Source organism: Haemaphysalis longicornis, unplaced genomic scaffold, assembly GCF_048455015.1.
Source record: "Haemaphysalis longicornis isolate Haplotype H1 unplaced genomic scaffold, Haemaphysalis longicornis Haplotype H1 scaffold_15, whole genome shotgun sequence".
NCBI classification, from domain to species: domain Eukaryota; kingdom Metazoa; phylum Arthropoda; class Arachnida; order Ixodida; family Ixodidae; genus Haemaphysalis; species Haemaphysalis longicornis.
Genome location: NW_027526257.1, coordinates 7,326,356 through 7,344,379, shown reverse-complemented (window position 1 = coordinate 7,344,379; position 18,024 = coordinate 7,326,356). Strand labels below are relative to the sequence as shown.

At 52.2% G+C, this 18,024-nt stretch overlaps 1 protein-coding gene across 1 annotated transcript; it reads right to left on the bottom strand.

Annotated features, from left to right (window-relative positions):
- Positions 1 to 728: 728 nt before the first annotated feature.
- LOC144165840 (uncharacterized) lies at positions 729 to 12,111 on the bottom strand. Its single transcript, XM_077695611.1, has 4 exons — positions 11,001 to 12,111; positions 2,533 to 2,766; positions 2,171 to 2,440; positions 729 to 826 (listed from the first exon to the last, which is right to left on the bottom strand). The coding sequence occupies exons 1-4, from the start codon at positions 12,109 to 12,111 to the stop codon at positions 729 to 731; spliced, it is 1,713 nt and encodes a 570-aa protein (XP_077551737.1).
- Positions 12,112 to 18,024: the final 5,913 nt, after the last annotated feature.

Sequence of the window (18,024 nt, the reverse complement as noted above, 5' to 3'; positions counted from 1 at the left end):
GAAAAAAGTCGTTGTTGCCTCCGCACATCGGATTTGGATGCGTAGTGTTTCTGAGTTACTCCGTGCACAAAATAAGTAAAATACTCCTTTAGTGTGACCTCATTCCTTAGCCATATCGGGACTCTTCAGCCACCAATTCGAATGGGTGAAAAAAGAAATCAAATTGTGATCGTGCTTGCAGTGCAACATATCATTAAAAGTGCATTATTATAACGTATTAACAATCAGGGCATAAAATTTCCCTCCCCCAAACGATTTTTTTATTCCACTAATTTGCCACAGGGCATGAAAGGAGCGGAAATATAAAAAAGAGAAATGACGTGTAGCAAGCGGCTTCATGCACTACAGAATGCTGTAAAGGCCAGTTTGAGCAAGAAAGCCCAACAGCTGCTTGTAAAGAGGACCACGCGTCCACAGGTGAATATCGGGTGGACCGCCAGGGCGATATCCTGCGGCTACCATGTGCTGGATTCGGGCACACTGGAGTCCTGGACATGTCACCAGGAAGGGGTCCAATGTGACTTCAGTGGCGGAAGCAGGGCAGTAGGGGCAGTTTGCCGAAGTCACTGCAAGGCTAGACTCCATGTTGCACAAACAACAGGCGTCAGTGCAACGCCCAGGCGAATTCTTGGGTGCGTGACCTCCTCACGGCGGTGAAGCCACCTAGAAGGCCAGTCCCACACGGAGGAGGAATGGCACGCGTGGAGAACAAAAGAGACTTTTTTTGATTAGACGAGCGTCCTGCAGAGACAGCTGTAGAAGCGGGAGCGGGCGCAGAGCTTGCGGAAGATGAGCAACCAAGTCTGCCTCGACGTCGGTGGCCGTGCTGCGGCGGGTCCAGAGGAAGGAACAGGGCATGGGTACGATTTCAGTATCCGGTGCACATCCCATGTAATGCTTAATGTCCTGTCTACCCGCTGTATCTCTCGAGTAGCCTGTGTTGAATCTGTGTAGATGACCAATAGGACGTTGGGGCAACGCAAAGACGAGGGCCTATGGTACACAAGCCATCACCGATGAGGACAATCTCTGCCACAACCGAAGGAAGTGGTGCTTTTGTAGCATAGGTGCATGTCCGCTGTATAGACGGCATAGCAGGGCAATGTATGCTCATGTGGATGATGACATTGTCTACCCCTGCATCTGTATGGGCCTTGAGGCCATCTGTGTGTCTATCGGGAGGAGTGGGTTGTTCTGCTGAAGTGGGCGAGTACTTTTTAGACGTCCGAGTAGCCGGTTGTCGGTGGCCTGTGGACGTTGCCATGGTGGTGGCTCAGCTGGACGTGGTAACCGAGGTGATGTGGGTTCGTTGTAGTGCGCTTGTGCGGCGGCGCCAGGAGTCGATTTAATTTTTAGAAGACGAGACGCTGGTGTACAAGTTCGTCCAGTGTGTTAATTTGTTCCTCCGCTTGAAGCGCCGGAATGCACGTCATGTGAGGATGGCCAGTTATCCCTCGAATTGCTTCTCTGTTTGCGGTTTCCAAACTGTCCCAGTCGTGCAAAGTGAGATGGCAACTTCCCTCGGCCCATACGATTGGCGACTGACATAAAGCTAGTCTTTGTAGGGGAGAGATGCAATCCAACAACTAAGCACCACCATCAGCAGGTTTGCAGAGCACCATCTAAGGGGTCTGCAGACTTGCCTGTTGACGGTGCAGTTCATTGTGTTCGCTTTGCTTGGTTGACACTGCTAGCGAAGCGAGCGATAGTACAAGACGGCGATGGAAAAAAAGCGGCAAAGAAAGGAGCGGAGTGACACTGCCACTTTGAAAGACACTTATAAGCAGAAAGTGGAGAGAAGGAGACGGAGAGCCCCGTGAAAGGAAGAAACTTGGGTCGAGCGTGTGAGGAAAGCGTGTGTTTCGTCAACGCCGTGGGGTTGCGTCGTGAGTGTTTTCGTGGTAGTGGGCGGCTGCATGGGAGCTTCAAATTATCAGTCCACCAGCCAACTGAACTTTGACTTCTCGCAGTTGGCGCGTCAGCGGGTTGCTGTCGCGAGGGTTCGTCGAATGTTAACTCCCGCTCGCGAGTACCCGCCTGCTTGCTTGCGTCTGTTTTCCGCGTATATGATGTGACGGACCTCGGGTATGGCTTCCAAGCGCCTCGCGACTCCGATCATAACAAGGTTGAATGGCAGCGGCGATATAACCGAGCCCTGGGGTGTGCCCACGCTTCCTATCTTCCGCTCGTTCAGAGAGGAAGTCGCACACATAGTTGTACGTGCGCTCCCCCATCCGCACGGAGCCGACTTGGGACAGGATGGCCGAGTGCTTCACTTTGTCGAAAGCACTCTGCAGGTACAGTCCCACTATCGCCTGGTTGTCTTTCGTCGCGTTGTCTATGACCTCTGCCTTTATCTGCAACATGGCGTCTTGCGTGCTCAGTTTGCTCCTGAAGCCGATCATCGAGTGGGGTACAGATCGTTCTTCTCTAGGTACACCTGCCACCTGTTCAAGAGGACGTGTTCCAGCACCTTCCCCACGCAGGACGTCAGAGAGATCGGGCGCAGATTCTCGATTCTCGGGGGCTTGCCCGGCTTGGGTATCAAGATCGTCTTCGCTGTCTTCCAGCACTTGGGTAGATTGCCCTCCTTCCAGCACCCGTTGAACAGGGCCGTCAGGCTGGCGAGTGACGGCTCGTTCAGATGCTTGAGTACCTTGTTCGTCACACGATCAGGGCCCGCTGCCGACCGGCAGTTCAGCTCCTGGACCACGGCGCGAACCTCCGAGAGTTCGATGTCTCTGTCCAGCTCCTCGTTGGCCGGACCTAGTGTAGCCGTTACCAAAGAACATGGATCCGACCCACAACGCGGACAGGAGAGCGGCCAGAGCAAAGGCTGTGTTGGAACATCACCTGAACGTTCCGGGCACCAGATTCGTCGACGACGCAGAGTACGGCGATCGCCGGTGCTTCGCGGCGGTAGTGATAGATGGGAAGACGGGAGTCACAGTGAACGCCGCGAGCATCGTCACGAGAGACGCGCAGCGAGCAGAAGAGCTGGCCATCGCCCTGGCCATCGCGGACCCAGAGACGACGACGGTGCTTAGAGACTCAAAGAGTGCAGTGCGCTGCTTCGCCAAGGGTTGGCTGTGCTGTGAAGCGGTGCGGGTGCTCGAGCGGGTAAACATCGATGGACGCCTCCATCGCATGTTTCCCACGCAATTCCCGGCCACATGCAAGTTCTGCTTACAACCCGGTACTCTTCCCCACATCATATTAGAGTGCAAGCACAACCCCAACCTCCCCCCTCTTCCATCCCCCCTTCCCACCCCTGAGCTGTGGGAGAACCTTGTGACCAGCAGCGATCTGGACGTCCAGACACGTTTGGCCTCCAGAGCGAAGGCTGCCGGCTCATCGCATGGCTTCCTGGAATAAGGAACCACTCCCACTTCACCGGCTCAATAAAATGTTTCTCTCTCTCTCTCGATGGACGCAATGTGACAATCAAGTGGTTTCCTGCCCATGCGGGGAACGAGGTATTGAAACTCGCCACCAACCACAACGAGACGGCAAACGCAGTCGCGCGAGGATTAGCTGGCCGCGCGGCAGCAGTTGAATCGTCTGCAGAGTGGTGGACCGAGACGAAAGACAGGTACGATACCTTTCAGGGTATCACCAAATATTATAGAACTTGTAGGAGGGGGCTGGCACCGCCTCACCCCGACCTAACCAGGGAGGAAGCGTTCACGTTCAGACAGCTGCAGACGAATTCCCTGATGACCCCGGTCGTCATGAAGCACATACAGCCAGAACTCTATATGGACGACACGTGCGTGTTACGTAACAATGCTAGGGCCTCGACCGCCCACTTACTCTGGGACTGTGAAGTGCGACCTAACGAGGCGGCAACGAGGACAGACCTACCGCCGTGGATCCAAGAAGCAGTGCGCAGTTGTGACAAGGACACCCAACTATCAGCCGTCCAGCAGGTCCTGGCGGCCCTGGAAAAGCAGCACCAGAGGGAAAGCTGCGGGGCGACGCCCTCCCTTAAGGGCAGCGGCGTCCAACCCCGTAGGGAGTAGCGAAGGTGTGGTCCGAGTAAAGGTGACGTCGGGATCGACGAGTGGCTACGTCCGGGCGCAGTGTACACACTGTGTCTGTTGCAGGCACTCAACAAAGTCTTTCTTCCTTCCTTCCTTTGCGTCTGTTTATCAAGTCTTCTGGACCGCCTGCCGATCTTTGAACATCAAGGAGCGTCAAATGGGGATTAAGAATCAAGAAAGGTCGCGACGCGACGCCAAAGCTATGTAAAAGAAGAAAAAAAAAGCCGGTTTAACCGCGCTACAGTCCGTCGTATGAAGCGGACCATGTGCCCGGAAGCGTCGTATCATCGGGGTTTTATTCCATTTTTATGGGGAGTTTGCTGGGACCGCAGGGATCCGTCGTAAGATCTGGGTCGTCGTAAACCAGAGGTACGTGCCACCGGGGTTCCACTGTAGTACGAAATATTTACAGCTTGTAGGGAGGTGCGGTGTAGGAAGCTCAATGAAAAGCAGCCAGAGCGGCGAGTAAAAGAGGAATACATGTGTGTCTGACATTTCGAAACAACATCCCCTTTTTGAGGGTGCCTTGAAACCCGCAGCACGTGTTTGGAACTTTACAAAGAAACCTTACTGGTATGAGTAATGACAAATAACGATATATCGAATGCAATTGTAAAACGATAAGCCTAAACCTGCCTCTTCAAGTCACAGTAAGCTCCGGTTAAGACGAACTCTGGTGCTGTAATCGGGAGGTCGCTCTAATACTCTGACTCGGTATATGCCGTTGCGGCGCTTCCCCAAATTCGAGCAAGAGTCACCGCTCGCCAACCGAACGCTACCCGACCTTGGAGCAGGACGCGACCGTGGTGCCGTGACGCGGCTAACACGGCAACTGCGAACAACCCGGCCGGCCAAGGTGGCCAAGGTGTTTCAACAAATGGCGGCCTCCTGATCGGACGCGTTAGCTCCAAGCCAAAGTTACGAACATTTTTCTGCACTTTGAACATGGCAAGCGGTGCGGCGAACATTTCGGCGAACTTTGTCGCGTAAACATGCGAGTCGACGTCGTCATCTGAGCTGATTGCCTCCTCGGCGTCGATTGTGAGCTGCAGAAGCAGCGGGGACGGTTCCCCGACACTCAATAGGCGTCTCCGTTTTGACATGATGCGGAGATGCCTTCAGTCCGACTAGGCAAACTGGTGAACTTAGAGAATATATTTCTGGAGTGCATTGATGTCAGGGCTTATGGGCGTACTAGGACAGGATTTTCACATAGGCACCGGGAAATAATAGAGTAGAAAAATTCAGGTTTTTGCAAATTTGAGATATTCTCGATTTCTCTTTGAAATTGGTTTTTCATTTTAATGTTATCGCTTTGAAGTCTGAAAACTTATTTCAGGGCCTTGCCCAAGCAAACGCTAATATCATGGATCTCCATTGGGGAAGGAATAGCGTGTTTTGCACATTCCCCAGTACATATTCGGCCGAATGATATAAAGGATTTGGGTTTGATATTAAATATTGCGCGGAGTGTAACAAAATCCATTTTATAAATGTTGCTGTCGGACATCGGTGGCAGGCTGGGGAAGATTTTTTAAACTACATACTCAATGGCAAGAAAAGGATGTCCTACAAGCAATTTTCACTTCTAGCCAAAGTGATTATTCAAGAGATTTGAAAATTCGTAAGTATATAGCTATCATGGTGCACGTTGTGAGTGGGACTGGATTCTTGTTAGCAAAATAAACCGCTGGGTAAAAATGGCTAAAATACTCTTAACTGATGCCTCGTTATATCGCAGGACATGCAAAGTGGTTTTTGTTGGTATCGGTAGGCGACAGCAATGTCCAAAAATTGCTGTACAAGCTTTTGCTAACACACAGCTATAGTAGGGACTTGTATTGGGTTAACGTACGTAATTTGAGTGATTTCTCAAAGAGTTTTCATTCTTTTATCGAAATTGTTTTGCCTAGTAATATTATTTATTTCAATACACAGGACGAAATTCCAGGATTTTTTAGAAACAGACGTGTAGAAGGGTGATCAGTTCTTTTTTTCAAATTAGTACTTATCCCATGAGTGAAAAATAGATAACATGGGTAATGCACACCAGGTGGCGATTTTCATAAAAGAAAACGGGACGCCGCGTTTATGGCCTTCAGACACTGTGGGATAATTTGTGTAAATAAGATCTACAATTTGCTCAATGCTGCTGATTTTGTTACTATTTCCATCTGCTTCCCCAACGAATGACGGTGCTCGAATTGGCCCGCAACTTCGCGTTTGTGGCAGCTGCTCGAATTCATACTGTCTGCTGTCCGAGTGGTAACCAAGTACCAGCAGCGGTCCAAGATTTTTATTTGGGGGGTTGCAAAAATTTTTTAAATGCAGAGCATTTGTGTAAGTCACGATGTCACCCGTGCGTCGGCGTCCGCAGCAGCCAGCCTCCCCCTACACTATAAAGAGAAATAACAGTTACCGGCGCCTGGTTTCGATCCCACGACCCTGCGGGCGGAACGCAAGGTACATGGTGCTCTACCCACTTCGCCACAAAACCGACACAGAATGAAAGGCTACGAACGGGCCTTATATCCTTGACTCATTCAAACTGCGTCAAGAAGCTGCTGATACAACGCCTTCACTACCTGTGGGCGGAACGGGAGGTACATGGTGCTCTTTCCACTGCGCCAAAACCGACACAGAATCAAAGGCTACGAACGCGCCTTATATCCTTGACTCATTCAAACTACGCCGTCAGCGGCGTGCGTTGGCGACTGAGCGGCGTGCTAGCGGCGTGATAGCTGCGTGGTGTACACGTGATAGCAACAACCCCCCAAACACTAACCGTTAACGCAATACACCTACCCCCTATGCGACGCATTTACTCGAGTCCCCCTCGCGGGGAGATGGGCCAATTTTTTTTGGGGGGGGGGGGGTTTAGGGGGCACATAAAGAAACGCTCCCTTCCTTGTGCCAGTTCTGCGGAGGAGGTGATAAGTTATAACTATGCAGGCGTGTACGCGTATGCGGTGTAACCCGCTTGCGGACAAATCACTTAGCGACCCAGTGGTTTTTGGCGCCCCTTAGGCGGTGCAACGGCTGGCTCGAGCGCACGTTTATGACAGTCGGAACACGTTTGCGACCTCGCACGAGTGGGATTTACCCTCGCGCAAGAAGAATAACTAGAAAAAAAAAAAGCTGTGGACCTATTTAGGGGGTGCGAGTGTTCACCCCTTCGCCCTCCGCCCCCCCACCCCCTTTGGGACCACCACTGTCGTGTGCCCGCATAGAGTATACAGATGCCGATATCCCGGCCGGCTGGAAAGTTGTGCTTTGGCGAACGCAACCATTGATGAAGTGCAAACAAATTAACTCATACAAATGCATGTCTGTCCACTTGAAACCAAAAGCAATTTATCCCGAAATAGTTTGGCCAGCATCCTACGGAATTAAATCCACCCCGATAAGCGTTTGTTTATTCCGAGAGAAGTTTCTTAATAAGTACAGTTGCAATATTTAGAGCATACATTCTACTTTAGCCTCTGGCGACCCAGCCGAAAGAAACCATTGGCCGACCTATTTCCAATTGGTCACACAATTCGTAGGCTAAATATGTATGAGGCACCCATTGGCATTCCGATTGCCGGCCAACTGGGCGTCCCTTTGGACACCCCATTCGAACGACAATAGGTCTTCCCATTGGAGGCGCCATAGGACTTCCGATAGGGCGCTACTTGTGGCACATTTATTTGGTTCTATCTCATTGCCGCAGCCACTCTGAGTTGCCGCTGCACTGCGCTGGTTACCTGTATCACAAATAGGAGAACTGTATCACAAATAGGAGAAATACCTTTATTGCTCTGTTTGTATACACGGCATGCAGGCAGTTTGTCGTTTAGGCAATTTTTCACAGGATATTGTCCATGCCGTGTTCCGCTCACTGCAGGATGGCAGGAGGATACGTTTATATTACACCTAAGTTTGGCGCATTAAAACAACAAGAAATTGAAATGTTGAGTGGCATGAGCTTGTAGAGCGCATGCCACGGAGGCGTTGAAACAGAGACGACCAGACCACGTAGCAAGGCCGGTTTATTCCGAACGCCGTGGGGTCTCTAACTACTGATGCCAGGGGCGCGCGAGCCCTCCGGCGGGTGAGCGCGCTCGTGGGCCTGCGTCACGCTGCTGCCGCTGGCACTGTGGCTTGCCACTACAGGGCTCCCCCCCAAGAGAGGAGCTGGTTCGACGCTCTGATGAACCCAACGTACATGATGGTCACGGTGGTGTGCAGCCACAGTGGGAAGACTCGTAGGGTTGATGTCGGCGGCAGTGACTATGCCGGCTTCAGGCGCTCTAGGGCTATGTTGTCGTGAGAGCCATTGATGTCGATGACATATGTTGACGAGTGTCGTTCTACCACTGGGAAAGGGCCAACGTAGTGTGGTTACAAAGGGCGGCGCACGGGTCTGTACCGCACAAACACATGTGTTGCCTGTTCAAGGTCCGGAAGCACATAAGGTCCTCTGGGTTTTCGTTCCCGTGTAGGCTGCGGTCGAATGTCCGGGAGGATCAATGTCCGGGAGGACGGTACCTCGAACAGGTCGGCTGGTAGTCGAAGCTGGATTCCAAAACCGAGTTCAGCCGAAGAACACGTCAGGTCAGTTTTGAAGGCGGTGCGTATGCCCAGAAGTGTGAGGGGCAAGCGCTGGACCCACTGTGTTGGGCAGTCGTGTGCAGTGAGCGCGGCCTTATGTTGGCGGTGAAAGCGCTCGACAAGTCCATTTGTTTGTGGCCGGTACGCTGCCGTGCGCAAACGAGTCGTGCCGAGGAGGTGAAGGAGCTCGGCGAAGAAAGCCGACTCGAACTGCCGTCCGCGGTCGGTGACGATGGATGATGGGCATCCGAAGCGCGCTACCCACGTCGACACGAATGCTGACGCTACTGTGGGCGCGGTGTGGCTTCAGGCCAGCGTGTGAATCGGTCCACACAAGTCAGTAGGTAGCGGTAGCCTTGGCAAGGGGGCAAGGGACCAACGAGGTCGATGTGCACACGGCGAAGCGCTCATCAGGTTGTAGGAACGTCTTTGCCGGCGGAACTGGGTACCGGTGAACCTTTGCGCGTTGGTACGGTGCACACGCGCGAACCCAGTCGCGAACATCAGCGTTCATTCGAGGCCGGACAAAACGAGCCGCGATGAGTTTCTGCGTGGCACGAATCCCAGGATGGGCCATCGTCGAAGAGCTCGCGACGGCAGGTTCTGGGTAGGAATGGTCGTGGCTTTCCGGTCGACAAGTCGCAAACGAGCTGCTGTCCGTCGAGTGTCACGTCTTCGAGTTGGAGCGCAGTTGGGGATGTGCGAAGACGCAGCAGCTCCTTGTCGTCTGCTTGGTCAGCAGCCAGCCGGCGGAGGTCGGGTGCAATTAAAAGCGGCGAAGTGGAGGCAATGGCGTCCACGCGGCTTAGAACATCCGCAGCTGTGTTGTCAACGCCACTGACATGCTTGATATCCGTCGTGTACTTGGACAGGTAGGCAAGCTGCCGCACTTCTCGTGGCGTGTAATGGGTGTCGGGCCGGCTGATGGCGTACGTCAAGGGTTTGTGGTCAGTGAAGATGGTGAACTGACGACCCTCAAGAAGATGTCGGAAGTGACGCACAGCCAGATACATTGCCAAAAGTTCACGCCCGAAGACACTGTACCGGGTCTGCGGTGGGGTTAGACGTTTTGAGAAGAAGGCCAAGGGCTGCCACGCGCCATTTACGTGCTGTTGGAGGACAGCTCCCACAGCAGAACTCGAGGCGTCCATCATCAGCGCGAATGGACGGCCTGGATTTGGGTGAGCGAGGAGAGCGGCGTTTGGCAGCGCACGTTTGATGGCATGAAAGGCTGCCTCAGCACTTGCGGTCTAGTCCAATTCAGTGGTGGAGCGCTTCCCGGAAAGCAGGCGGTAGAGAGGCTCAAGCAGAGTGGCGCAGTTCCTGATAAAGCGACGGTAGAAGTTTACCAGACCCAGGAACTGGCGACGCTTGGTGACCGACGTTGGAGTTGGGAAGTCAAGAATGGCCTGGACCTTGTTGGAGAGGGGCTGAATGCCTGTCGCATCCAGTCGATGTCCCAGAAAGTCGAGGGCGGGAACACCGAACTCGCTCTTCGCTGCGTTGATGACAACGCCAAGGGCAGCTAAGCGTTCGAGGAGAATGCGGAGATGGTGCAGATGCTCCTCTAGGGACGTACTTGCTACCAGCAGATCGTCCACGTAAGCATAGACGAAGGGCAGTCCGCACGTCACTGTATCGATGAAACGCTGAAACGTTTGGGCAGCGTTCCTGAGGCCGAACGGCATTCGGAGGAACTCGAAAAGCCGAAAGGTGTTGTGATGGCCGTCTTGTATATGTCCTCCTCAGCGACGGGGATCTGGTGGTACGCCCGTACAAGGTCGATTTTTGAAAATATGGTGGCACCGTGCAGACTGGCGGTGAAATCTTGTATGTTGAGAAGCGGGTACCGATCTGGGATGGTGGAGAGGTTCAAGAATCGGTAGTCGCCACAAGGTCGCCAGTCACCGTTCTTGTTCGACACCATGTGCAAGGGTGATGCGTAGCGGCTGGAAGAAGGTCGGACGATGCCAAGTTCAAGCATGTGCTCGAAATCTGCACGGGCGATCTTGAGTCTGTCGGGAGCGAGACGTCGCGGACGAAAGAAAACGGGTGGTCCGGTAGTGGTGATATGATGACGGACGTTCTGAGTCACAGGCTGAGTCCAGTCGGGTGGTGACGTGACGGTGGGGAACTCCTTTAGCAGGGCGGCAAACGGTTCTTCAGCAACTGTAGCGCAGGAAGGCGCTACGTCAGCAGCTGCTGTCGCTACGACGCCTTGAACTGAGAGGAGGGTCGTGGAGTCGAGAAGTCGCCGTCGCTTGACGTCGACTAGGAGGCCATGTTTGGTAAGAAAGTCAGCACCAAGGATGGCAGAGCGAACGTCCGCGACCGCAAAAATCCACCGAAAAGTTCTGCGAAGACCCAGGTTCAAGGTCAGGAATCGCTGCGCGAACACGGGAATGCGCGTGCCGTTCACTGCCTGGAGGTAGAAGACTGCGCTGGAGTTCCGGTCGTGGCGTGAAGCTGGCAAGACGCAGACTTGAGCTCCCGTGTAGACGAGAAACTTTTGTCCGGTGGTACGATCGACGATGTGAAACAGGCGACATTCTTCAATGGGGCCAGAACCGCTCGTCGCCGCTAGCGGTCTGCCGGGTCCGTTTCCCGTCCATGAGCATGGCAAGAGGCAGTGGCGAGCGTCTGCGCCGAAACGGCGGTGGTAGACGCATACACCGGGGGCTGATGTAGGGCTGCGTCCAGGCACGGCATCACGGCGTCGGGAAGATGAGCGGTCGCGTCGGCGTGACGGGCGAGCAGAATGTGTTGTGCTGTTTCGCCTCGTCGCCGTGACAACGAGTTGCTCCAGTCGTTCGCACAGGTGATCGACACTGGCACGCGACGCAGACGCACCTTCGTCGGCAGGAGCTGGCGTCGTGCGAGGGGCGGGTGATGCTGGTGTCGCGGTCACAGCAGCAATAGGTGAAGCTGTGCTGGCTATTTCCATTACCTTGTCGGCCAGGGACGCGAGCGAAGGGAGATCCATGGATGGCGCTGTTGCGAGGGCCATTTGCACGTTCGCAGGCAGGCATTGCAGAAAGAGCTCGCGCAGCAATGCGCCGTCCATGGCTTGGGCACGTGAGCCGAGGAGTTGGGTCATGCGCCGTAGGAGTTGGCTCGGTCTGCGGTCGCCAAGCTCTTCGGTGTAAAGTAGCTGCTGTAGGCACGTGCGCTCAGATGGTGCTGTGCGTTCGAGTAGCGCTGCTTTGAGCTGGTCGTAGGCCGTTGCAGGTGGGTTGCGTATGAAGGAGGCAAGAATGTCCGCAACCTCTTCCGCAGCAGTCGCTGGCAGAGCTCTCACGACGTAGTGGAACTTGCGTTCTTGGGAGGTGATGCCAGACAGCGCGAACTGTGACTCGGCCTGGAGGAACCAGATGGTCGGGTTGTGTTCCCAATACGGTGGCAAGTGGATAGCCAAGGCGGCGATCTCGTTGCCGGCTGCTTGCGGTGCTCGCTGGTTCTGGTCGTTGCTGGACATGGCTCTACAACTTCGCTGGGAGGGATATCACGTCCGGGTCACCAACTGTGGAGCGCATGCCACGGAGGCGTTGAAGCAGAGACGACCAGACCACGTAGCAAGGCCGGTTTATTCCGAACGCCGTGGGGTCTCTAACTACTGATGCCAGGGGCGCACGAGCCCTCCGGCGGGTGAGCGCTCTCGTGAGCCTGCGTCACGCTGCTGCCGCTGGCACTGTGGCTTGCCACTACAAGCTCAAGCTTCGATAACGTTCCATGCGAGGCGAACTGCGCTGCGCGGCGATTTTGTGAACCCGTCAGTCCTAACATGAACAGCCTTAAAATATATACAGGCCGACAAATTATTTCTTAATACTACCGCTCACTCTACGAGGAATGAAAATGGCAAGGAAAAATGAACCATCTAGGTTACTCACATAAACAGGGACTCTATGCTTTCGGTGCAAGGCTTTGCGGCGTTCAGTGTAAAGATGCGTCTTGAAACACACTGCTAGCAGTATACGACATCATAGTCGCCACTTCTCACGCTTTTGCAGACCAGCTTACATTTCCAAGGAAACGTACAGTCAAAGAAGACTGCGTGTGCAATCGACCAACGCGCCTACACCACCAACACCAGAGTGTATACCAGTTCTTCACTGTACGTCTATGGACTGGATTTGATTGAATTGGATCATGGTTGTTATTTGAAACATTTTGCTACTCGTGTAAGAAAATTTTCTTTAGTGTTTGCTTGTTATCATGTTTTTTGAGAACTTTATTTTGAATTGCTTATTGTAATATTTACAATTATGGCTTCATAAACAAAAATATGTAAAGGTTGAAGTTTCGAACATACAGTGTGTTGCAACGGTAATTGGAACACTTCAAAAATTTTTCCTGAGCGAACCACAGCCCTGTTCGCGCTCAAAATTTACACGAAGGTCGCATTTTGTGGTCTATTGTGTTTGATACTGGGAACAACGACGGTACGTACCTGTTTGTCCTTAAAATACATAAAAACTATTTTCGCCTATGGGTAAGTGGCGGCTGATTTGGACGTGCGAGCACGAAAATCGGGTTTTCTGATCGTCTGATAGCTCATTTCTAGGTGCATTTTCTGATCGTATGTTGCACAATTGGCTCCGTACGGGAATCCCAAAGGTGCGTTTCACTCTCCAGGTGGTTCCCTCGTTCAAACATCAACTTGGGCTGTCTCGCACGTCCAAATCAGCCGCCATTTTCCCAGAGGCAAAAATTGTTTTATTTATTTTTAGATTGCACAGGTAAGTACCATCCTTGTTCCCGGTATCAAACAAAACAATCCACAAAATTCGACCTTAGTGGCAAATCAGAGAGCGAAGAGAGCGGCGGTTAGCTCAGGAAAATGTTTTAAAATGTTCCAATTACCGTTGCAACACCCTGTATTTGAAGGTTTTAAATGAAGGTTGAGAGAGAGAATGAACTTTTAGCAAATCGTTGTCGTAATTGAATATTATCCAAATGAATACTATCCAAAAAACTATCCGAATTGGCTCCCCGATTTGGTCATCATGTTGCAGCCAATGGGACCATAGGGCGAACTGGCCGTCCTATTCGAGCTCGAGTTGTTGACTTGCCCTTCATTTTTTGGTTAATTCATTTTTTTTGTGTTGAGATGTGTCTCTATCATGTCTTGCCTTCATTAGCTGTGGAGGGCTCCCATTCTCCGTTTTGTCACTATCCTATTTACCAGATTTGCACGAAGGCGCATCTTTATTAAAGCGGGGCTTTTTCGCTTATTACGGGTTTTCAAAAGGCTCTTCTATTACCTTGTTGATGCTCTGTTGAATGCGCGATGGTGCTTTCACTTTGCATATTTCGTAGGGCGCCAATGAAAAGTCGTGCGATACTGAGACAAAACTGGATGCAACTCACTCACACTAACTCAAGACATATTTTCCTTGTGCACTCATTCGGACTCACGCTTACCACTCACACTCACTAATTTCACTGTTTCACGGTCATGCTGTTTTTTTCTCCTTGCTTACTCGCACTTATTCGTGCTTGCGCTCACTACTCGTCGTCACCGCTCGCACGCAGTCACAACAAAGCTCACCACTCGTCGTCACTACTCATACTCATTCACGATCACTATTACCACTAGCCTCACCACTCGCACTCACTCGCTCTAACGCCCACCATCGCCAAATCCTTCAGACTCGCTCAGTGAAGCTAAACCTCGTCGTCACCACTCGCACTCAATCACACCCGTGCTCACCACTCGCATTAGCTACTCGCACTCACTCGCACTCAGGCTCATCAATCCACTGGCCACTCACAATCGCTGGTAGTCGACTCACCACTCGCATCCCCTTCTCACACGAACTTGCACTCGCACTGGCTGCAGCCCTCCCCACCTCCACTCACATTCACTCCAAACTGAATACCGCCAGTAATACTTATTCGCGTTTCCAGTGGTTTTACCTGTTTAAAGCACGGGAATTTCAACTTCGCGTTACATGTTTGTAATCCAAAAGAATCGTTTAATTCAGTCACGATTTTCAATGCGACCCCAATGACACGGATACCAAAATGGCATAGCTACGTGAACCGAAAAATAATTTCCCTGTTTTACGGGCGAAGCTCCCCATTCGCTATCGTTAATGCCGTAGTGGAGGGATAAGACCTAATTTCGAGCCCCTTGGGAAGTTTTGTGGGCGGCAAAATCTTCCCACGTGCGATGTCCTTTTTCCCTTCCATAAAAAAACTGCCGCAGCGAGCGAAGCTGAACTCACGAGGTCGTGTTCAGCAGTTCACTGTCATAGTGACTGCGCTAGAGCCGTGAGTAAAAGCGAGGGATTCACCCATGGGTTCATCACCCTAGGCTGGCAGACGCGACATACAGAGAAAACAGCCATGCGCATTGTCGGAGCTTTATAAAAATCGGCGGAACTGCCTCTAATCACACCGCAGAACCCACCATGCTGCCGTACAAGCCGTAGGTGGACAACTTGCCGAAGCTGCACATCAACAAACACCATGAACTATTCATTGCTAATGCAACGGTGCGGATTATGAGCCAAGGTCCGAGTTGCAGCAAGACGTTTAATGCCACACATAAAATCGGCGTGTAGTCAAGGCAAGAATATGTTGTTTTGTGGGTTTTATTGCCGTAGAGCTACTCGAAGTGGCAAATTACCCAGCACTGCGAAAAAAAGCTCGCTGGCTCACTCACTCACTCACTCACTCACTCACTCACTCACTCACTCACTCACTCACTCACTCACTCACTCACTCACTCACCCACTCACTCACTCACTCACTCACTCACTCACTCACTCACTCACTCACTCACTCACTCACTCACTCACTCACTCACTCACTCACTCACTCACTCACTCACTCACTCACTCACTCACTCACTCACTCACTCACTCACTCAAACTGAAGCTAAACGCAATCGCGCCATTAACAAGTGGCTGTGCCTACGAGCGGCTAGCCCTAGCGGCCCTTACGACAGCGAGCGGCGCCTGCGATAAAGAGCCTACAGCGAGTACAACTACAAGAGTAGAGATCAATATGGAAGGTTTTGCTCATCGCGCGTGACGTGAGACGAGTGCTCTCAGCATTCGTGAGTGGTGAGTGAGCCTTTGTGCAAGTAGATCCCGCCCTCGCGATAGGTGGACGGGGCTCACCGCGACTGGCGCGTACTTTTTATGCTTTCTCCGAAGAAACACCTTCCAGCTGACATAGTCCGATTCCGGGTAGGAATCGTACGAACCACGTTTGAATTTCGCAGGTGCCACTTCTTTTTCATTGTAGTGCGCACCGCCTAAGCGTCTGCTCCTCTGAATACACGGCGCCATCATCTCTCGTTGTAACAGCACTAAGGAAGTGTGCGTCAAATACAGAGGAGATAGAAGGAAGAGACAGCGGGAGATTCCTCTTCGGTAGCGACGAGCTACGCGACCGTCGAGAAAATGACGTGGTCCCAGAAATGCCTCCGAACGCGGCGACGCACTACCAAATAACGCCTGAGTATATCTAAAACCTTAGTGCGTTCGCTGGTACGGAGATCACTTCGCGGACGCAGCAGGTACGCCCCGTCACATAGAAGACTGCACTTCGCCCTGCGCACAAATTTCGCAATAGGAGTCTCTTATTCGTCGGGCAAACGTTTTTCAGTTGTTGGTCTTCCTAAAATCAAACTTCGTTTCATGTCTGTCGGACGTCCCTAGGATAAGCTATTCCTTTGCCTCAGACCATGCGAATGACGTCTGTAGTACGTCCGCCGTATTTTTGCGGATGTCCGATGGATGATCGATGGACGCTGTGGTCCAATGGCATTTCTTCACGCTACCGGCTTCGGCTTCACGCTACCCGGCTTCAGCGCCTTCTGTGCGCGCGATCTCCGGTTCAAGCTCTCTATCTCGTACACTACAACTTTTGTAGCGTAAGCTACTCTGGCCGAGGTTGAGCAGTTCACGTTGACCTTGAAGGGCCGTGCAACGCAAGCGCGAGGAACATTGGCTTGGATTGGATTGTATTTGGATTGGACTGGATAGGCTTGCAATAAACTGGATTGGATTGCATTGGATTCCAATACAATTGGAGTACGGGTGTGTAGAGAATTGGGTCGGCACATTCACCGTTCTGCGCATTCTAGAGGAGTGACATCATAGCCGCGGCAGACGCACTGGCGCTAGCGCGTGCCCAGCTGTGCGCCTTCGTTGCGCAGTATCCAAGCATGACGCTGCGCCGGAGCCGTTTGATAGCCGTTTCGCGTGGCTCCTGGAGAGCCATGCTCGGCATGCGCGAGGAGGAGTTACTGGACTGGACTGGACCAGACTGGACTGGATTGTCTAGGACTTGACTAGACTGGACTGGATTGGATTGGACTGGATTGGACAGGAAATCGTTTTAGCAGCAGTAACCATGATAATCAGCTAATCATAGACAACCAGGAAACCTTTGAATAACCAGCTGTACCTTAGCTCACGCTACCTATTTTCTGGCATAGCCGAGCTGGTCCACTGCTAATTTTTTGCCCACCTTTTCTCAACCTTACAACGCGTGTGATTAAAAGACAAAGATTTGAGGGTTTCACTTTACAAAAGAAGTAAACCTCAGGCCTGCGGGTCTTGTAACACTGAATTGTTTTCCTGTTCAGGTATCAAAAAAGTTGGTAATATGTGTTGTGCTAGGGGGAAAAATAGTGAGAAAAAAATCGTTGTTGCCTCAGCACATCGGATTTAGATGCATAGTGTTTTTAGGTTTCTCAGCGCACAATTAAAATACTTTTTTAGCGTCACCTTATTCCTTAGCCATATCGGAACTCTCCACCCACCAATTCGAAGATGTGAAAAATTACGCCCATCTTCCCGCGAGGGAACCCTGATGTGATGCGACGCATCAGTGGGGAGCGTTTGGACTGACGCTGGTATTGGATTGCGTCAGTCCACTCACTGGAGTAACTGTCGCTTTCATCACGTCTTCATCGGAAGATCTTGCACGAAGGTATCGTCAAGCAAAATCAAGTCAAGTGCGAGAGCGAGTGCTGGACTGATCCGGCGCCGTGCGCTCCCCGCTTATATTCCCACTTTTGAAATGAGAGGAGCCAAGGGGAGAGTCGCACACATGCGCGCACCCAGAGCAGCGAAGCGCACACGCCCAGCTGTTGTTATGATAATGAGACGGAGTGAGAGTGCGCACACATGCGCGCACCCAGAGCAGCGAAGCGCACACGCGCACTGTTGTTATGATAATGAGACCGAGTGAGAGTGTTGCCCACAGCTGTCGGAGAGATGAACGGAGGAGAGTTGCGCATGTGCAGTGAGCGCGCGGACAACGCCGCGATGACACAGGAGGGACATGCCTCAGAGCAAGAGATGCGTCGCATCTAAGAAAATCTACTTGTGATCGGGCTCGCAGTGCAACGCATCAGTAAAAGTGC